The 21708-nt window shown below is 59.7% G+C and overlaps 1 protein-coding gene across 3 annotated transcripts in view; it reads right to left on the bottom strand.

The window, feature by feature from the left end:
- FRMD5 (FERM domain containing 5) overlaps nucleotides 1-21708 on the bottom strand; it is a gene marked incomplete at both ends in the record, with an annotated part of 113155 nt that overhangs the window by 5758 nt on the left and 85689 nt on the right. For 2 of the 3 annotated variants that reach the window (XM_082321511.1, XM_082321512.1), the window contains 8 exons: nucleotides 1941-2032; nucleotides 2759-2822; nucleotides 3983-4071; nucleotides 7580-7667; nucleotides 8681-8804; nucleotides 10776-10873; nucleotides 17380-17458; nucleotides 18045-18087. In XM_082321511.1, coding sequence (XP_082177637.1) covers nucleotides 1941-2032; nucleotides 2759-2822; nucleotides 3983-4071; nucleotides 7580-7667; nucleotides 8681-8804; nucleotides 10776-10873; nucleotides 17380-17458; nucleotides 18045-18087 — 677 coding nt within the window. Of the gene's footprint in view, nucleotides 1-1940; nucleotides 2033-2758; nucleotides 2823-3982; nucleotides 4072-7579; nucleotides 7668-8680; nucleotides 8805-10775; nucleotides 10894-17379; nucleotides 17459-18044; nucleotides 18131-21708 lie in introns of all 3 variants that reach the window. The other variant, XM_082321510.1, reaches the window with a different exon arrangement.

Here is a 21708-nt window from a genome sequence, read left to right as displayed (position 1 = left end):
GCACCCGGGCAGGGTACGGCCCCCGGCACCGCTTCATGGCGAAGCCTTCGCCCGGTTTTCTTTCCAGTGCACCGCGCCGGTGACGAGGACTGACTGCTCTGCTGATGCCCCTACAGCATCACCCCCGCCAGACTGACCAGCACCAGCGGGAGGGAGCCGCACGCTGCCGGCAAACGGCAGCGAGGCCAAATCACAAGAGCAAAGCCCTGGAGATGCAAAACACCACCAGGAACGAAACAAGCCGCTGGCAGTGGTGGGGTGACACCGGCTGGCAGGACACGAGCACCTGGACTGTCACGGCATCACCCCGCCGCCCTCTCCGCCAGCACAGCACGTCCCTGGCGGCAGCGGGAGCGGTGCCCAGCCCGTGCCCGGGCTCCGGGACAGACCCGGTGCCAAGGGCTTCCCGAGCGGCTGCAGGGGGGCTCGGGCCGCAGCTCACGCCGCATCCCCTGGGGCCACCAGCACACAGGAGCTGCATAGGGCTGAAGCTCTCCAGGGGGCTAAAACCTCGCCACGACCTCTGCGTGGCAGGGGCGCAGGAATCAGCCCGTCCCAGGCAGCCTGGCTCTCGCCGGGGCCAGTCCGGCCAGCGGTGGATGAAACCGCCGGGAGGGACCGTCCCATCTCCTCCTCATCCCGCGGGAGCCGGTCCCGCGCCCCGGGAGGAGCCCAGCAGCACCACGGCGAGCCCACAGTCCACTCCACCGGGTGCATAACGCAGCGGTAATTTACTGACATGATTAATCATAAAAAGATTTGTAAAGCAATATTGCAATTTCATTTCATGTTAATATAATGAGAAATGAAACCGGCTGATTGCAGCTGCTGATTGCAGTATTCCCAAAGAGAATACATCACACGCTTTATCTCGCATCTTGCTGATTAAAATAAAACTCATTACAAAGCACAAAGCAGGCTATTTTTAAGTACAACATGAGCGGGATGGTAAAACCAAACCGTTCCACCTGGCACCTCCCTGGTTTTTGGGCAACAGTCCAGCCCGTGACCTCTCCCTTTCTGTCGGACAGCCCAATTAACCAAAGCAGGGGCAGAAAAGGTGCCTTGATGGCCACGAAGCAGGGAGCCCAGAGCTCCTGGGAGGGACACCACCTTCGCCCGCCTCCCCAGGCAGGAGCTCCCACCGCCCCGCCGGGACCCCCAGCCCGCAGGTGCCCCAAAGCCGGGCCGCTGCAGGAACGCTCCCTCGAGCCACCGGCCCCGACTGCCCAGGCTGGCGGCTGCAGCCCAGGCTGCACGACACCTCCCCGGTGCCTCGAATATTTCACATGAATAACTAACTTGTTCCCAAAGAGCTTCGAAGCAGATGATTTCTGAAAGTTTTTGAGCTTTCCCCATTAAAAGATAGGCTTTTCTAAAGCACCCCGGGGCACTGGCTCGACTTCAGTGGGGATTTTAGCACTGGATTCAGCACAAACACACCCTGTGAAGCCATTCTGAAAAGCCACCCTTGAACGCTGGGTCAGAAAATATTCCAAGTTTTGCTGGCACCTGCGCCTGCTGCCTCCCACACCGGCTGCTCACAGCACCTGAGCATCCGCACGCGCGGGCCAGCTCCGAATAAGCGGCCATTAACGGGGAAAATGCTAAACCACATCTGCTGTTGCGGACGGGACGTGGGCCGGTTGCTCAGCATCAAAGGCTTAATCTCCAAACAATTAGTTTTAATCTCCTGATTAAAGCTTTGCTGTAGAGGGATGAGCACAGCAGGGGCGGGAGGGACCCAATGGGGCAGAGCCCCCAGCCTGGGGCCACCAGTGCTTTTGGTGGCTGGTGACTCTGCTGGGGCCACTGGGACAGGGGGCCACGTGGCCGGTGAAGCCAGTGCCCGAGCCCCGGCCGGCGGACGGAGCCCTCGGGCGGCTGCTGTGCGGGGCAGCACCGACCCCCGGGGCGATGCGGAACACACCACCACTTACTTGTAGAAAGCCTGGTTTTCTATCCCACACTTCCAGAGGTGCTTGCAGGCTTCTGGTGTTGGGGCAAAATATGTAAGAACAATTTTCTTTTCCTAAAGGAGAAAGGGAAGGAGTCGGTAGGAGAACAAGTGCGTGATGCCCACCAGGCAGCATGTCGGGAATGTGGATGGAGGCCAGAGCAGCCGGAGCTGGAGACCGGCACTGCCACGGGGCCGATCCCCCTCCGGAGCCGCTCACGATGCAGGGAGACGTTGGAGCACCGGCGGCACCCTGGCATGGCACCCGGCGTGAGGGATGGGCAGACGTGCCTGCCAGTGACCTGCCGCCCACCTCCTCCAGCTCACCTGCCTTTCTGAATGTCCAGAAATACATTTTTAACAAAATCATGCTGATGGCTTGCATGGGAGCCATTTTCCGCCAGCGGTTTCCAGGCTGACTTAGCTAACCAGGGCTGACCGAGCGGGATGGCGGTACCAAATAACCACAATAATCCCAAACGCAGGAGGTGGCTGTGGTGGGCAGGCACGGCGAGGAGCTGCGGGAGGTCCCCGGCTCTGCCTTGAGCCCTCACCATGGCACAGCCCCGGGCTAACCCGGTGTCTGCAGGCTCTCACGCCCAGAGATAGGCACCAGTGGGAGCAGGGAGGTGACCCCAGCGCTGCCACCGAGCTGCAGCCCCTGTCACCGTGCCCGTGTCCCTGCACCGCAGGCACAGGGCGACGCTGCTGCAGGCTGCAGCCTGCCAAGTGCAGGAGAACCTGCTGAAGCACCCACCACGGCTGCGCTCGGGAAGTCCCACGGGAAGGGAAAGCACTCACCTCTTTCTGACTTACGTATAAATAGAAAGTCTTTCCTTCAAATTTCATTTTGGTCACCTCATTCCTGAAAGGACAAGGACAGGCCGGTGAGAGGCTGCGCGGAGCCCACCGCAGCCCGGCCGGCTCACGGGCACAGCCCCGGCCAAAGCGCTTGCGGGGAGCTGCAGGCCGTGAGCTGGTGCTTGGGGGTGGCACTGGGACACCTTCAAGACTGTTTTCAGTCCCTGGGAGGTGCCACGGGGCGGTGAGAGGAGCCCTGGCTCAGAAACCAGCACCCGGAGAGGGGGATGCCCTGGGGTGAAGGTGACGGTCACCGGGGTGTCCCTGAGTCACTGGGGACCCCGTCACATGGGCGGCGGCCGGGTGGCAGTGCCAGCCGTCAGGGACACACCGGCCAACATCTGAGATGCAGCAAAGACCGAGGAGCAACGCAATCAGGTTCAGAGGGGCTGGGGCAGCTTTCGGGGGACTCGGCCAGCACACGGAGGATGCAGGTTAATGTTGACACGTAGAAAATAAGAAGTCTGGGGGCAACAAAGCAAACAGAGAGCGTGCAGCTCACTGGGAGAGCCCTGTGCCGTACTGACCAGGGTGGGCTTAGGGGCCAGGGCAGAAAAGCCCTTAGAGCCGGCAGCCCAGCGTGCAGCTGCGGCAAGGGAGCAAACAGGCTCCTGGGCTCCTCCAGGGCAGGACAGAGCAAGAAGTGCCACCCTGAGCGCACACCGCAGGCTCTGCTCAGCCGCTCTCCGTGCCTCGGGAGAGCCCCGCTGCCCCGGCAGCGCACCCTGAAGAGGCCCTGTTCTCTCCCTGCTGCCGAGATGAGGGCGTGCAAGCTCACGGGTGCGCTGGTGCAAGCATGTGCAGGGCACGGACGGGTTTTCCAGCTGCTGCAGAATCATTCCCCTCCGTGTCCTCGGCTCGGACCCCATCCCAGCTCAGACATGGGCACTGGGTGCACTTACCACCATCCCTTGCGGGCACACCACCCCTACCCCGGTGCGGTGCGAGTGCCTGGGGAAGGCACCCAACACCGGGACTGCCCATGTGCCCCGTCTGCGGGAGCTCACCCCAGCATCCCTCGAGCACCCCGGGGAGATGCAGGGCACTCATGGCCCCTGCCCTGCAGCACCCCGCGCATCTCACGACCGAGCGAGCAGAAGCGAGCCGGCCGGCGCAGCTCCAAGCGAGCAGGGCACCGCGGGCGGTGCCGGGGTGGGAACTCACCACTTGATGAAGTGAACTCTCTTGTTTCCCTGCAGAACGACAAAACCGAAGGGAGTGAAGGCCAAAAACGCCGCGTTCCCTGACACATCCTGGAAGAAAATAGCAGTTTCTCAGCAAAATGTTGCGGATCCAGCAAAGCTTACACGCCATCGGCGACCCTCAGCCCTGAAGGCGGTGGCGATGCAGAACCCTCCACGCCGGCTCTGCCAGCGGGATGCTCCTGGCGGCTCACCCGGACCACGGCACCCTGCACACAGCAAAACCCGCAGCCCAACAACGGGGCAGCTGCTCCAGCGGCGCTAATGAGGAGAAACCGCAGTACAGCTCCCAGCCCCAGCGGTCCCATCTGCTTGCTAAGTGAGGAATAACAGCAAAGGCAGTGCCCCAGCAACCCTTTCAGTAGTGATTTGTACTGGGTTTGCATGGCGAGGTTTTGGCAGCGGGGGGCTCCAAGATGGACCCACCGCTGGCCAAGGCCGAGCCCACCAGCGATGGTGGTAGCACCCCTGGGATAACAGATTTAAGAAGGGGAGGGGAAACAACAAAAACCGCACAACTGCAGCCAGAGAGAGGAGTGAGAATATGCGAGAGGAGCAGCCCTGCAGACACCCAGGTCAGTGCAGAAGGAAGAGGAGGAGGTGCTCCAGGAGCGGAGATGCCCCTGCAGCCCCTGGGGAAGCCCAGGGTGAGGCAGGCTGTGCTCTGCAGCCCACGGAGATCCACGGTGGAGCGGAGATCCACCTGCAGCCCCTGGAGGACCCCACGCCGGAGCAGGGGGATGCCCAAAGGAGGCTGTGACCCCGTGGGAAGCCCGCGCTGGAGCAGGCTCCTGGCAGAACCTGTGGCCCCGTGGAGAGAGGAGCCCAGGCTGGAGCAGGTTTGCTGGCAGGGCTGGTGACCCCGCGGGGGACCCACGCTGGAGACCCGCGCTGGAGCAGTCTGCGAAGAACTGCAGCCCGTGGGAAGGGCTCATGTTGGAGCAGTTCGTGGAGGGCTGTCTGCCGTGGGAGGACCCCAGGCTGGAGCAGGGGCAGTGTGAGGAGCCCTCCCCTGGGGAGGGAGGAGCGGCAGAGACAGCGTGGGACGAACCGACCCCAGCCCCGTTCCCGGTCCCCCTGCGCCGCTGGAGGGGAGGAGGTGGAGAAATGGGGAGTGAAGTTGAGCCCGGGAAGAAGGGAGGGGTCAGGGGAAGGGGGTTTAAGATTTAGTCTTTATTCTCTCATTACCTTACTCTGATTTGATTGGTAATAAATTAAACTAATTTCCCCACGTTGAGTCTGTGTTTCCGTGACAGTAACTGGCGAGTGATCTCGCCCTGTCCGTATCTCGACCCACCAGCCCTTCGTTATACTCTCCCCTGTCCAGCTGAGGAGGGGAGTGACGGAGCGGCTTTGGTGGGCACCTGGCCTCCAGCCAGGGTCAGCCCAGTCAACCCACCACGCAATTAAACCAGAAAACGGTAAAAACCTGTTACACTTGACTCCCTCAGAGCCCTGCACAGCCAGTGCAGCTGGGCGGCATCGAGACAGTTTAAAAGCAATAATTAGTGTCACATAGGGAGCAAGGCAGCAGTTTAACTTAATCATAACGTCTAGACTCCAGGGAAGTGATCATTAACTGCACTGGTGCACACAGAAAAAACAGAGATACGCTGAATTTTAAAAATATTATGAAACAGTTGTGGCCACTCGGTAATGGTTAGATTCGCCCTGACTTTTTTTTGGCCGGTGGATGTTCAGATGGCTTTCAAAGGATGCTGAGCCGAAGGGAAGGTGCATGCCAGGCTTGGGATTTCTGGTGCACTGGGCAGGAAAAGCAGCAAAGTGATTTACGTTTGGTGTTTGCAGTGTTTTCTCAGGGGAAAGTGTGGCACGGGCGTCCCAGCGGCGAGCAGAGCTGCCCTGCAAATGCGGGTCAGCTCTGCTCGCCGCTGGGACGCCCCATGCCCAGGATCTCCCCAGCTCAGGGGTACAACCCTCCCCCTCTGCTCCCAGTTGTGCCCTTCCCTGGTTTAATCAAGAGGTGACACATCTTTCCAGCCCGGGATGCTGGATCTCGGTTACTCTGCTGGCACGGTGCAGGGCTGGCAGGGAGCCAGCGTTGTGATGAGATCTTCTGAATTTGAGCAGAGAACAAATTGGTTTTAAATCCAGATTAGATCAAAAATCCATCTTAATCTTTCAAGGGTGAATGGCCAAAAGCAGAGAGTCCTGAACCTCAACCCAATGCCCTGCACAAAGCACGACGTAAATCCCCAAACGCATCGTGCCTGAGCTGCAGCAGCCCTGTCTTGCAGAAGGAAGATCTCTGTGCATCTTTGCAGAAACCAGCCCATGGGTGATGCACCAGCCTGGCAGCGGCTCCTGCAGCTCAGGCCCTGGGCTGCTCAAAGTGCTTTGGTTCTTTCCCGAATCTGGGAAAACCTTTGGGAAAGGGAAAAGCAGCATCTTGGCAGAGGGACGTACCCTCCTGGCGGGTGCAGACCCCGCTCGCCCCTGCACACCGCTGACAGGCCAACCCACCCAGCCCTGCCTATGGCTGATGCTGCAGCCACGAGCGGGGCAGGTCGGAGATTAACGGAGTGCCAGGCTGGAAGCTGCATGGTCTTGGAGGTGCTGCGTTGGGATGGGAGGAGTGGGGCCGAGCTCCCCCCGGTCAGGGCGGAGGGGGGAGCGGGGGAGCAGGGTGCCCCCGGGAAAGGTGGGGGATGCTGGGGGTGAGGGTGATGCAAAATGGGACACAGCACCCTACAGGGAAATACGAGCAAAGCAGAGACCCCCCAGCACCGGTGCTGAGCCAGACGAGCCGAGCATCGCTCCCAGGGCAGCACGGCCCAATCCAGCCGGCAACGCAGGGTTGCTGAATCGGCGCGGTGATTCAGCTCGTCCAGCCTGGCAACCTCTTCGGCAACCACGGCCTGCCAGTAAACGGGACACCCCCCGCCCAGGCCAGGTGTATTTACTGCAATTGTGTATTTATGGGGCATAATTCAGTTAAAAGCCCCGGGGGACCACAGAGCAGGCAAGGCCCTTAGAGTAAAAGTCTCCGTCTGCTTTGCATCCCGCATCCATTTGCATGCAATGGGATTATAAGGGACCAGAGAGAGACAAATGCAATGACATCGACAGTCAATAAAGGGCATTTCAAACAGAAAACTGGATTACTGGCCAGGGACGAGCAGAGCGATAGACTGTCTCTGGCAGATTAATGCTTGTTGGTTTCTCAGACACATTACTGACCTCGTTACTGCCTCCGAATTACATGCTTTAGCAGAAGATGATCGGCCGCTGTCTTTTATAGCTGTCTGCGTGTGAAAACGCTTTCTTACGGCTTCCCTAAATACCCTCTGGAAGGATTTCGGGGCGCTGGCCCTCCCCGCTCCCCCTCTGGGCTCACGTGCCCGCTCGGGGCTGGTTTTAGGCTGGCGACGGCGGCGGGCTCCAGCCCGTCCCCGGCACCGCGGCTCCGCCGGCACCACAGCCCGCTGGCAGGTGACAAACGGCTGCACTGGGGACCAGTCAATGGCACCTCTGCAGCTTGTTACCGGCTGGAGCGAGAAAGCCAAGGCAAGGAACAGTGCTCAGAAAACTCTTTTACCTTGCAAGGGTGTGGGTCAACCCCGTAGGTCTCCAGAGTCTGGGCTTTCCTGAGAAAATTCAGCTCTGAAGTAGCTGGTGTCTGCCCACTACAGGAGGGAAAAAAATAGGAAAAAAAAAGAATATTGCACGGAAGACATGAACGTGAAAGTCAGTCCTCGGTTACAGGCTTTCTGTTAACAACAAGAGGCATCAGTCACGGCATATTCCCATTACACTCATTAGCACAATCAATCTGCGGCAGGAGACCAGCACTGAAACCCAGCCTTTCTGCTCCTGCCAGCTTGATCCAGCAGGAGATGCGCTGCACCAGCAGCACCAGAAAGGACGAAAATTCAGGAGCATCTGCAAAATGTAAGGCTGAATCCCCTACAGGCAGCGCGGGCATTTCTGCAGGGGTGGAGGAAAGAGGCACTTGCTGGGCAGCGGGCAGCAGCCCCGGCACCAAGAGCAGAGCTCTGCCGGGTTTCTGGGAGGGTGAAACCCCCGCCCTCCCCGGGACCGGCGCACGGCTGCCCCGGCGGGACGCGGCACCGCCAGCGCCATGGGCGGATGGGGCTTTGCTGAGGGCCTCTCGTACCTCGCGTCCCCAGCGCAGGGTGAAGGCGCGAGGGGAGATGGCAGGAGGGGATCGATGGAGGACGGGGGTCCCCATCCCACCGGAGAAGACCAGGGATCCCCCCAGGTTGTGCCGGCTGAGCCAACAGCCAGGAGCAGGAGACACCCCCGTGACCTCCCTGGCAGGAGGGATCGGGGCTGATTTTGCCACGTTGCCGGTGTATTTTGTTTGTCTGCACTTTCTGCGGCTTTTCTTGGCTGCGCGATCACGTTTTCCTTTCAGCGAGCAGCGGTCTGGGGGACACGGCAGCTCCTCTCGCAGGGGCATTTGTTGTGATGCCTCCATGCCACCAAGCGACCTGCTTTCCCAAAGCCTGCTCTGCTGTGCGGTTTTTTTACCCATGCTGCCAAGAGCACCGCCGGCTCTCAGCTGGATCTGACAGACCAGGGCGACTGAAAATCCCAAACAGGGATAAAAATCAGCCGAGCATCGGTAATCCCTACAGCAGCCGACCCTCCCGCCCAGCAAAGCTCCCAGATGTACCTCAGTTCTGACTTGTGGATCTCCGCAATTTTCCTCTCCAGCTTCTCCGAGTGTTTGGGGAAGAACTGGAACTTGGAGCTGTAGCCTTCCGGGTGCTTCCCCGGGTCGTAGTCCCCGATCTCGGCTGGTGGGAGACAGAACCGGTCAGGAACAGCAGAGTGCATCCCCGTCCCGGCAGCGCCCGCCTCGGCAGCGGAGCTGGCAGCGACCAGGCACGGAGTCGGGGCTCAGAGCATCCCGGGAACGCCGCTCCGACCCGGCCATGGTTCCCGTTAGGAAGTATCATTTGTAAGGCATTAACTGTGTCCAATTACTTTCACCGTTTGCTTGGGAATCACCCGCCAGCAGATGGTCACCATCCCACATTTATTAATTCCTTAAGCTATTTGCCAAGAACCTCCCGGGAGCCGCGCCGGGTCCGCGCGATGGCAGCCCTGGGCAACGGGCCACGAGCACCCTGGGGGCACCCCCGGCCCCCACCCCGATCCCAGCTGGGAACAAGGCAGCGAGAGAATTCTGCTCGCCCAGTGGATGCAACTGTGCCTCAATAAAATATAATTAGTTGGAGATCTGTAAAGTGACATTGAGAAAGGCTCCTTCCCCTCTTCACCTAGCCCGGCAAAGTGCTGCCGGGTGACCACGGGGACAGGCTGACCCAATGGCTCTGCCCTGCAGGCAGGGACTGACCCCACGCCTGGGAAACCTGCTTCACGCCTGGAAAACCTGCTTCACGCCTGGAAAACCTGCTTCACGCCTGGGCAAGCTGCAAGCGCAGCGACAGGCGCGTGTCCTCAGGGCGACAGGAGGGCTGTCAAGACAATCCCAGCGGCTCTGGCCCCAAGCACCGAGACCAGGGTGCAGAAACGCCCGAGACAACCTGATTTCTGAGCTCAGCCCTGCTCTCTCCTCGGCGCGGGCTGACGCAGCTCCGCTCCCTCTCCCAGCACCCCGCGGGAGCCGGCAGCGATCGCCGCTGGCATTTCACTGTAGCACGGCTCGGTAGCTGGTGTCTCCTGCGGGATTTACAGTAATCCGGCAGCCTCCTGCCACTGGGGATGAAAGGACCTTGCTCTGATTTAATTCCCTCCAGCCTCAGGTCCTAAGCGAAATGGAGACGTTACACTAATTTGTATGTTTCCTGCTTAAAAACACTAAAAGGGGGGAAACACACCGGCACTGTGAAGTAACTCAAAAATGCTTTGGAGCTGAAATTTGTCTGTTTTGATTGCTGGGGTGCATCTCCCCAGCTCGTCCCGGGGATGCGACCGCAGGCAGCGGGGGACTGCAGAGAGGGGCTCCGGCAAGGCGCAGAGCCGAGCACCCTCGGGTGGGGAAGCCCGCTCGCACGCCCGGCATCGCAGTGCTAACGGCATGTCAACGTGCTTTTCCACCACACCACCACCACCCAGCTCTTCCGAACAGCCTGATGAGCCCCGCTGAGCAGCCGGGTGTTGCACCACGCCGAGCAGACGCCGGCCACCTCCGTGCTCTCAGCGCCAGGGGCAGCGGAGGCAAGAGCAGGCAGAGCCACGCCGGCAGGAAAACAGGCAGGAGGGCAGATCAGGCAGAAGGTTTTCAGAGGTTTTCCCACCTCCTGCTCCGAACACCACCAGCACCTCTGCAACTTGCCGACAAAGGCACTTTCTTTTCCGAGGCGCTCGGCAGCAAGCAGTGAGCTTACCCAAGGCCACCCGCACCCGTCCTAGCAATCAGCAAAATCGCGGTTAGCTCTGCAGCCCTCTTTGCAACTGCAAACGGCAGGCGCTTGCCAGAGTTACCGCGGGCCGTGCACAGCCCCAGAAAGAGCAGTGCTTTGTCACAGGGCTGCTTCGGATGCTCATGGGGACACCGCTGCCCCGGATGCAGGCGGGACAGCTCGGGGAGCAGACGGCAGCGCGGTGCTCCTGCTGCGGCGAGACCCCGACACCAACCCTCGCCCTCCTCTAGCCCCGCACGGCACGAGCACAGTCCTGAAGTGCGAGCCCCGCACTGGCGGGGGGACATTTGTATTCTAGGTGCAGCGATCTGTTGTAAGCGAAATAATGTAACCAGTACTTAGCATGAAAAGCAAATTTATCTTGTCAAAAAGCATTACCTTGAAGGATATAGGCGGCCAACAAAGCCGCGTCCGAAGTCTTGCAGAGGAGACGGCCGTGGTAGAGATCCCTTTTGATCTGCAGGAAGACTAAGTACCTGAGGACAGAAGAGAGAGTCTATTTATTAAGTAAAGTTTAAATTACCTAAACAGGCAATTTAGATGTGGAATATCTGCCACGAGACGCTTGCACTAACGTTTCCCTCGGAGCAGCCCGTTTACAAGACACGCTGCTCGCTCGCAGCCCAGCGCCGATCGGCGGGCAGTGCCCCCGGCCAGGCCGGCGCCGGGGCTCAGGTCTGCACAGCCCAGCCCCGCTCCACCCGCAGGGACACGGTGCCGGGGCCAGCACCCAGCCTCAAGGGCTGATGGAGGTCTCCACCAAGGCCCCTCTGTCACCGGCCGGCTCCCCGCCGGCACGGCCGCTCGCAGCAGGGCAGAGCTGCTGGCAGAGACATCCTCCCTCAGGCACGGGGACAGGCGGGTCAGCATTCCCACCAGGAAAACGCACAGAGGAGGAAACTCATAGACAAGGAGGTGCTGGTCCCTTCTGCCTGCCAGCCCCCGCAGTCCCCCGCGATGCTTCACCCTGTTTTGGGCAGCGGTGCCCAAACACAACCACAACGGCCGCAGCCCATCACGGGGTCACCGGGGGCCGAGGCGCCCAGGGCTGATGCTCTGAAGGGGTCTCCTGGGCCCGAGCCCGCCAGCGGCTGTTGCACTTCCCAGTCCTGCATCCTTGTCCGGCTGCTCCGCCTCCACGTAACGAGATTTTCTCCTTTCCCAACTTTTTGTATCCTTCCAGGTCTCTGTGTACGCATCCACGTCCCTCCTCCGTGCTTGCCAGTGCTCAACACCGCATTGCCTAGATGCGCTCGCCCATCTCTATCGCCGTGCACCAAAGCGCAGTGAAAAGCTAAACTAAGTTGGAAAACTACATATTTGAATAAATTTCAACCTAAGTAACATTTTGGGATGAGTCATGTGGCAATGCGTTTGGGAAAACCTTTTGATGGTAAAATGTAAGTCCTAGAGTGAAGGAGCAAAATGGAAATTGGAGTGCTCAGAAATGTGTTTAAATAAGCAGACTTGCACTCTCCAATGCCTCAGTCATGCTTCGTTTCTCAAATCCCTATTTATGACGAGATAAACCACTAATTTTCACAGATAAAATATATTAAAGAGCAATCCAGATATTGAAGTGTACTCAGTCCAGGGGAAAGGGAATTTGAAGCCCAGGTTTCAGCTGCAGGCACAGCTCGAACGGCAGCGAGCCGGCGCAGCCCACCCGCACGGGGGGCTCGTCCTGCTGCGAGGCACCCTCGCCAGCGCCAGACCTTCGCTGTACCAGCCCCTCCCCAGCGCAGGCCTCACCAAAACGCATAATCGAATGGCTTTAACCCCGCCAATCCCCCCAGCCTCGCGGAAGCCCCCTGCTCCCTTTAAGCAGGGCAAGTCTGCAGATCCGAGCTGGTTTTGCAAACAAAAACATTCAGCAGGTGCCAAACGGGTTTTCCAAAGCCTCGCCTGTGCCTGGGAAGTATCCCCTGGCAAGGGGAGTTTCCCGGGGCAGCGCTGGGCTGTGGGACGAGGCTGCCTCGGAAAAGGCCATTACAGATGGGAAATATCTCTGCGCTTGAACCGCAAGCGCCCGCGGCCCCATGCTCCCCGGTCCAGCTCCGGCCCCATGGCCCCATGCTCCCCGGTCCAGCTCCGGCCCCATAGCCCCATGCTCCCCAGTCCAGCTCCGGCCCCATGGCCCCATGCTCCCCGGTCCAGCTCCGGCCCCATGGCCCCATGCTCCCCGGTCCAGCTCCAGCCCCATGGCCCCATGCTCCCCAGTCCAGCTCCAGCGCCATGGCCCCATGCTCCCCGGTCCAGCTCCAGCCCCATGCTCCCCAGTCCAGCTCCCACCCTCCACGGGTAAACCTGTGACCTGCATTTCAATTCTCCCTACAGTGCTTGACAACTGCAGATGTTTGCTAATCTCCGATTAAAGAAAAGAAATTCAATTAACATATTGTATGCGCAGCTTAATGCCCACATAATAGCTGTCGTTACTCAGAGCCGCCGGCTCTGGCCGTTTCACATGGAAATTAAGGCCCGATGACTGCCCAGGGCTGCAGTTGCTGGGAGCAAATGTAAAATCTGCAAACTAAATAAATGCCTCTTAAGCAAAACAAGGAGATGTATCCCTGTGAAACTACTCCTGGGCACTTCTGTGGGTCCCCTAAAATGCGCCTGTAGGAAAAACCAGATCAATCGTACCCAGGACAGCTGATGACAGCGGTGTCCTGGCACCAGCAAAGAGCCTGGCATTCTGGACACCAAGATGCTTTTAAACAGGCGCAGCAAACGCGCGCAGGGCTCTTCCCAAACGCTTTCGTCCTGATCTGCGTCTCCTCTCTACCGTCCGCCCCGGAGAACTGAAACTTTCTCAGGCTTCCAAACAACATCTTAAGGGGTTTTTAGTTCTGTTTTTTGGGTCCTTCTGTGAAATACAAGCAAAGCTTTTGTTAGTTTTGTACATTATCACGGGGGATCCAAACTCCAGAAGAATTTTTGAAACACCTCACCATCCTCTACTTCTAACTGACCTGTCCAACAAAAATACAGAGAGCTTATTAATGCAAGTAAAAAGCTGAGCCCAGGTATATTCCAAACGGGCTGCAAAAGCCCAGACATCCTCTCTCATTTGCTGCCTGCAGAAATAGACTGAAAATCCCAAGAATTAAATCCTGGAATATATTTAGCTCTACCAGTAAGCCTACTTAATTCTCGATGCGCTTAGCACGGACCCCGGCTATTCATCAGGAATATTTAATGGCAGCCGGAGCATTGTCCCCCAGGCAAATGGCGAAAGGGCAGCCCGGCGCGGGGCCCGGGCGGGCAGAGGGACGCGGGGCTGCACGGCTTCGGGCTGCTGGGACTGAGCCGCTCCGAGCCAGTGGCAAGGGCTACGTGCCACCGCCTGAGGTAGCGGGGGCCAAGACGCTGGGGCTCCTGCAATTTGCAGCAGCTGAGTGTTCGCAGTGCGACACGGCATTTACAGCCCACTTTGAAGACAGCAAGAGAAGTCTGTGCTGCTTTTGTCCCTGTTTTTTACAGGCAAGCGGGGGGCTTCCTTCTCTAGGATCTCCTGCCTCCGACTAAGGTCCGCCGCAGGCAAAAGCCGAGGCTGGAAGAGGGGAGCGCTGCAGCTGCACACACAAACCATGATGGTTTTTCCCCACACCCAGACCCTTTGTACACAGCTCCCCGGCTTTGTCCGGAGCCCTTACCTGCGTTTTGGCAGACGGCACCCTACAAGTCGGGCACCCTTTCACACCCCAGCCCTAGATCCAGGCCATAGTCAGAAAAAGCATTTCTGCAGTCATTTGTTCACGTTGCTTCTCCAGATCATCTCCCTGGCCTGGACTTTACATAAGGACACATGCAAATGATGAAAGGCAGAAGGAAAGTGAAACACTTCGGTCCTAGAGCTCGTTGTGAGAATCAGCCGGCTCCCGTTGCAGTGGCCCAGCTCCAGGGCATCAGCAGCCAGTGCTTTTTAGCCCCCAAACACTTTTGGATCCTTTGAATTGATTCGATACTTTTCTGAGCTGCCCGCAGATGCCCACGCACCAGGAGCGAGCTGACCGACTTTCCAAGCTACAAACAAGCCCGTGCTTTGACACCAGGGAAAACCAGCCCAGCAGCCTGGAAATCGGGACGGCCAAGCGCAGCCCGGCAGAGGGGAGCAGCAGACGCTGCCGGCGCCGTCCCAGCGCCCGGCCAGGGCCCCCTCGGCCCTCCCGCTCCCGGTCCCTCCCCGGGCAGCCGCGCTGCCGTGCCAGGGTGGCTGCCAGCCGCGGCACCGATGTGTCGGATGCTCCGGAGCTTTTGGTGGCAGCAGTACGAGATGGTGAGAGGTCTGCGGTGCAGCCAAGAGCTCCACACAAAAACCTGGTGCCTTCAACTGGCGGGAATTGGGCTGGGACGTTTTAGCATCGAAGGAAGGTTGCCAGCCCCTTATTCATCATTTATTTCTCTCTGTTTTTTACGGTAAGTTCTTGGATGCGTTTAAGAAAAAGCAACTTTTCCCTCAATACAACAGAGAATAAAGGGGACTGAAGCTGTCTGGGGGCAGACACAGACCCGGTGCTGTGCGAGATCCAGCAGCAGCCGGCCTGCCTCCAGCTCTGGAGCTCGAGGAGAGGGGAGAGGGGAGAGGTCCCTGCATGCGCTGTCCCTGGTCTCCGCATGACACTGGAGCAGGACAGCTGGGGAGCAGGCACTGCCACCCAAAAGGTGACAGTCCCCTAATCACCCAAAGCACCCTGATGGCAAATCTCAAGCCCTCTCCTGGATGCAGGGCTGGCAAGGGACCCCGCAGCCCCGACGGTAACACCACCGACAGGAGCTGGGGACAAGTGCAGGACAACCCCAGGGGACACCACTGGGTTCCAGGGGCTCATCCATGCCACTTCTCTCTTCTAATTACATCCTTGGCAAACGGCCCCTGCCAGCGACAGGACAGGAGTCTCGGTGAGCCCCGGGGCTGCCCCATCGGCCCTTCTTCACTGCCTGCGTTAGAGGTTCCTTTAAAGCTTCCCGAGCTGGGTGAGAATCCAGCGGGGAGCAGAGGGGTGCGGATGCCCCCACCAGCTGGGAGGGGAGCAGGGAGCCTTTACTCCTGATATGAGGAAAATCTGGAAAACATCTAAGCACGGCTGAGGAACTCACTTCCAGCTCTGCTTTAAAAGGTGACGGCAGCCCCGCGGGGAGCCGCAACAGACGCGGGCATGGGAGGGGTGCGTGCCACCACTGCCCCCACGGTGGCCCCCGCTGCCACAGCCGGGTCTGGGGTCTTGCTGCCACGGGCGCACAGCGGGGGCCAGGCTCAGCCCTCCTACCTAACCTGACGTCCCAGGGGACAGCACGCCGAGGGGACAGCACGCTGTGGTGCCTGACCCGTCAGCAGGGTGAATAAAGCAGTTCCCCGTTTCCCTTCTCTAGCAGAACTGGGGGACAAGGCACTGGCTGTGCCTGACGCCCCCTCAGCCCTCGGGGCTCCCCCAGCTCTGCCACCCCCGCGCTGAGCCTACAGGCCAGGCTGCTCCCGGTCCCACGGCGTGCCGACACACTGCCTTTCATGCTCTGGCCTCATCTGAAGATGCAGAATTCCCCACAGCACCTTTAAACATCTCTAGTAAATTTTATTCGGCATTAATGGAGCCTGCGTGCCCAAAACCTGCTGCGGTTGGGAACTGAAAGGCAAGGCTGGCGTCGCCCACCCAGCCCTCGGGTGAGGCTGAAGCGCGTCTCGCTGCCCTGCACCACGGCACAGCGGGCAAATGACGCAGCCCGCACCGCGCGCGGGGCGTAGCAGCCGCAGAGCCGCTGCAGCTGCTGGCAGGGCAAGGGGTCCTGCCCTGGGGGTAGGTGACCACCGCGGCCCCGGGCTGGTGGGGACGGTGGGGTGCCCGTGCCGTGGCAGTGCTCTGTGCCCTTGTCACGCTCCCTCTAGTGTGCCTACACCCGGTCCACGCTGCTTTTATTGCCTTCTCCCTAACAAAGCCCAGGCTTGTGAAGACAACTAAGAATTATTTTGCAGCAATAATGGCAAAAGGTTCCAGGGGAAAAATGCAGAAACCTTTCGCAAAGGCGCCAGCCCGGCTGCCTCAGGCAGACCCGACCCTCCACGCCACGGCAGGCGGGGGGAGCCTGGGCTGTCGCGCCCCGGAGATCCACAGTCACAGCTTGTTTTCCAAAGCTGCTGCGATTTCTCCGCTAGTGCTCTTCACGTCCTTCCTCCTGGCAGGAAGAGCGGCATGAAGAGCCCCTAAAGATAGAAACTCAAGAGAAGCGCTGTCAAGTCTCTGCATCGCAGTTTATCACCCATTTCTCCCAGAGCATTCATGCCCCTTATGTAAAAGGGATGTGGCTAATTACTTCCAGGGGACGCCAAGGGAACTGGGGACACTCAAACCCTTCCTGACAGACCAAGCACACGTAATGACACCCTGAGCGAAGGATGTGCTCAGGCAGGGGCACTCACAGCTGACTGCCGAGCCGCCAGAGCAACAGCAGGAGCAGAAATCGGACTCTCACAGGTGAACTGCTGCTCCTGCTTGAACCCACCTTCCTGCGCTGACCGGGACCGGGGCTTCCAGCTGGAGGGAGAGATTTCTGGGGAGCTGCAGGGAAGGCCACATGGCTGGTGCAGCCCAGGAACCGCTCTGCACTGGCAGGATGGGACCGAAGCTGCGATGGACGTTACGGTGAGCAGTGCTGCACTCGGAGCGCTTTGTCCCGGGAACGTGGTTTTTGTAACCGACCGCAGCCAAAGACCAAGTCAGCGGGTTTACAGCCGCAGCTCGTGCTCCCCGCCAGGCACGGCGGCTCCACACGCTAGCACAGCACGGGCGGGGATTGCCACACTGCTTCCCCACACTTGTGACAGCCCAGAAACGTTCAGCTTTGTCTGGAAGTCTGAATGGCTGTTGCTCTCCCTTGACCACAAAACGAAGCTCGGCAGGGTGTGCTGCTGCCTTGGCCGAGCCCTCGCTGCCCGGTGCCGGCTGGTGCGGGGCTGGCCGGTGCCTGTGTGCCGGGCTCTTACCTGGTGATCTCCTCCTTCAGAGCAGCGGGGTCCGTGGGATAAAACTTCACGCGGAAGCACATGGTGAAGGGAGGCTGGGCTGCAGGGAGAAGAGCGATACGGCAGTCACCAAGTGACAGGGTTTGTCCCCTTCGTTCTCCTGAATAAGCCCGCTCGAGGAGATGGTCAGATATTGCCGGGGGTCTCCCCTGCCCTCCCCGTGACCCCCAAACACGCCCAGCTGCCCTTGGTAAGGAGGGAGCAGACGGGCATGGGGCCGTTCCCCGCTGCGGTGGCCATGGGGGGAGCAGACGTCCCCGGTAAAGCCGTGGGGAAGCGCCCGCAGCACCGTCTGCCCACCGCGCTCCCCGCTGGCCAGGCGGGCCCGGCGCTGGCGAATCCCCCTTCGCTCATCCCCACTGTTTCTGGCCCGGTCTCCGGCAGGGCCAGTGCCCCGTGCCAGCGTGCCGGGGCGCATGGCCAGCTGTGACGGCAGTGGGACTGGCAGAGAACGATCCCACTTTTGACCCAGCACAGGAGCTTCGTGGATAACCAAAAAGGCCCTTTTTCTGGGAGATGTGCTGGGAATTAACCCCAGAGGGGAAGGACTGGAGAAAATGGAAATACATCTCAAACAAAGGGAGCGTGCACCACTGTCCAGGACATCTGCTCGCAGCGATACGCACCCCTCATCTGCTTCACAACCGACTTGGTGAATTCCAGCCAATGCTGAAAGGAAAAAGAAAGTAATTAAGCAACTCAGCAACAAACACTTTCACTTAATAACATTAACTCTTCAGGGCAAAATTAAACAAACAAACAAACCCCGCTACTTGAAATAAACGCCTATGCTGTGGTGGAGTCCGTGAGCTGCCCGGCAGAGGTGGGAGGGGGGTGCAGCCCCTGCCCGGCCGGCAGCCGAGGGAGAGCCCGAGCAGGACCCGAGCCCCAGCGTCCCCCATCTGATGTCCCCTTCTCTGCACGGCCTCGGGGAAAGCGAGGTCCTCCGCACCCCCTCTTGGCAGCCCCATCGGGCCGACGCAGTGGCACAGCCGGGCTCCGCTGTGCCGGGGTGAGCGGCTGTGCTTGCTCAGCGCCCAGCAAGGACCCTCTGCCAGCCCCAGGAGAGGCACTGAGCAGAGCAGGGGCTCGCCGGCAGGATTTTCCCTTGCCCAGCAAGGCACGCTGTCCCCAGGGTCAAGCGCGGTTTTCGATCAGTGCCAACAACGTGGCCAAGTTACAGGGCAAAGGCATCCTTCACCCCACTCCCGGTGCTCTGCTCGCCAGCCAGCTGAGTAAGCAATCACAGCACGGCAGTGAAGGTTTTTGTGCCGAGGCACCTGGTCCCCAGTTGTTAAAATCACCCTTCACTGGTGCCGCGTGGTTGCACGTGTGCACTGGATGGCGTCGAAGAAGTGCACGGACTGGTCACTTTGAAATCTGATTTTTAAAACCTAAATCAAGGTCCTGCATGTAAAAAGTACAAACCCACCTCCCCGCAGGCTGGTGGCTCCGGGGAATGTGGGGCTGCCCTGGGCCCTGCCCGGCGTCCTGCTCCCGGGGTCCGTGGCCGTCCGTGCCGCCGCAGTGCCGGCAGGCAGGAGCACGCAGCAGTGCAGTTCTGCCGGGGAGGGCGATCGCTCTGCGGCGCTGGCTGCAACGACCGGCTGAAATCACCCAGCCCAACCCCACCAGGAACCGGGATCTATAATTATAGCGTGACACCGGGAAGGTTCAGTTCAAGCCCGTATTTCTGAAATTACACTTCTGTGCCATCAAAAAGAAACCATCAAGCTCTGCCTGCAGCAAAGCCGCGGAATAGCTGCTGCTTTGATTTGACATCGTTTGAGCAGGCACATTTAGGAAACAAAGCGTTGTCAGTCAAGAAGCAGCTTCAGATGCTTGTGTGTTGGGAAGAGGGAACCCCAAAACACCAAAGCAAAGGGACTACAATTAAGGCAAACGCTAGTTAGCACAAAGGATAACAGACCTACAAAGATATATCACTGAAATCTGGGATTGCCGTAGGAAACTCCAAATATAATGTCCAACACTGAGACAAAACCAGTGAGCAGTGGCTCCACGCGGCTGCACAAACTGGTCTGGGTTTCACTCGGGCGTTTCTGGGGTGCGCTTGGCACTGACGCAGATGTGCTGCTGGCAGCACTGCAAAAACCAGCGGCAGGGGTCGAGGGGGCCACGGCATGCCCGGCGAGCCGGGGCTCTGGTCCCTCGCCTCGGTAACCCCCAGGACTGTGCAGACACAGCCCCTCGGGCATGAGGCTTTGGGGAGCCCGGGGGCGAGGGGCAGCCCCGTGGGATCCGATGGCTGCTGGCAGCGAGTGGTCCTGGTGCTCCGACAGCAGCGCTGGGGATGGGGAAGGAACACCACGGAGGGCTCCTGCGGGAAACGCCTGCCCCGGTCCCAGGAACCCACCGCAGGACCAAGGGAACCTCCAGGTCACGACGGTCCCCACCACACTGGGAAGAAGCATCGTTGTCTTTCGGACTGGGCTGAAATGGTTTGAGTGCCGGCCTCAGCATCCTCTGACCCAGACCCAACGAGTGCCAGGAAACCACAGGCAAGGAGGCAGGATTTTTTTCTCTCGTTTTCCTCACTTTTCAGCATCTCTGATGTCTGTGGCCCTGTGCTCTCAACAGATGCATCCCACCTGTAGCAGCCCCAGGGCAGTGCACAGGCTCCTCACGGCCACGCTTAAAAATGAAGAGGTTTTCAATGACGGCCACGTGCCCTCCCGGCAGGAGCCGCAGCCGTGCCTGGAGCACGCCGCGGGCTGCAGCAGCCGCCTCTCCCACATCACACGAGCGCTGCGGCTCCCAGCCCAGCCCCGGGCAGGAGCAGAGTCGGCCCCGCGCGCTGTGCCCCCCCCGGCCCATCCCCAGCCCAGGCTGCCGTCAGGCACGTGGCCGAGTCCACCGTCAATAAGCAATATTGATTTGTGCATCAGAAATAACGGACTGAAGCGACAGCTTAGTTCATCACAGGCTTCAATGCAGCACTTTCAGCGAGGAAATGCTAAACCCGGGCAGGTCTTTGACAGCCACAGCGTCTGTGAGCTGCAGGGCTGGGGCCGGCTCCCACGCGGAGGGGTCTCCCCGCCCCGAGCAGCCCCGTCCTGGGATGCTGCTCAAAGCTGAGCGATGGCTCTTGCCTCAACCCTCGTGGCCTCAACTGAATCGGCTTATTCCCAGGAGCAGCAAAGCACCAGTAAAAGGAGCGTCCTCGGCACCACCGAGCGTGCCAGCTCTGCCTCCGCGCCCCTCTCCCCAGGGGGCTCCCTCGCTGCTGCTGGCAGCCGCTGCCCGCTGGCTTTGGGCTTTGCAGCCGGAGCGCAGGAGAAGCACCGGGCAGGATCCGGCCCTGGACGCTGACACCACCACACGCAACAGCAGAGAAACGTCCTCTCCTTGCACCAGCTGGGACAAGACACGGACCCTGCGTTCTCCATCTGCCCGCTCGTTTGCTGCAAGAGAAGATGCTCCGAGAAAAAACCCCAGCACACCTCCTCCAGGGTGACTGTGCCGAGGGGTTTTCCTGAGCACCGTGTGGAGCTCGCTCTCCACCGACCAAGCCCATAGAGATGATGCATAATAATGCATAATGCACAGGGTTTTATTTCTACATGCGTTTAAAGAGGTGATTCACCAAAAAGCAGGGAAACTAAGAGCCAACACAAATGGAGCGGCAGTTAACGATCCGCCAGCATCACGCAAGAAAAATGCCTCTCCAGTACTGAAGAGCCACTGCTCCACAGCCGCTGCAAATCCACCCATCAGGGCGTGCATCAGCGTGACGACGACGGCCAGGAGGCAGATCTGGGAGGAGGCTGGAGAAGTTGGGAGGGAGAGAGCCCAGAAAACACAAGTTGGGGGGCACAGGTGACGTGGGAGGGTGATGGTCCGAAGACCCCATGAGAGGCAGCAGCATCTCACGCTCCCTGACAGCTCCAACTTAGCAAGGTGGGAAGGGTGAGGAAGAGGAGGCTACGGCACCGGGCAGATAAGCCATGTGAGTGTCAGTGGGTGCCCTGGAAGGGGAAAGGGGGGAGCGAGGGGCTCAGACGGACCCTGTCCCACTGCAGGCAGCAGGGAGGGAGCAGCTCCGCGGCTGCCGGCAGCGACGCGGGGCCCAGCTCCTTGCTCAGCAGCGGCTGCTCCCTGTAACAGCCGCCGCAGAAGCTGCCTTGGGAGCAGGAACCGTTACGGTGGCTCATATTGATCAGCGGGAAGCGCAACACAAGATTATTATTAATAGCTACGCCTGTGAGTGCCTTCGCAGCGCTTCCCATTCACACACCTCAAGCGCTCTAACGGCAAGCGGCGAGTCAA

This window comes from Platalea leucorodia (assembly GCF_965183815.1).
Source record: "Platalea leucorodia genome assembly, chromosome: 9".
Classification (NCBI taxonomy): domain Eukaryota; kingdom Metazoa; phylum Chordata; class Aves; order Pelecaniformes; family Threskiornithidae; genus Platalea; species Platalea leucorodia.
Note: the sequence above shows the minus strand (reverse complement) of the source record. Positions and strands in the feature narration are given on the sequence as shown.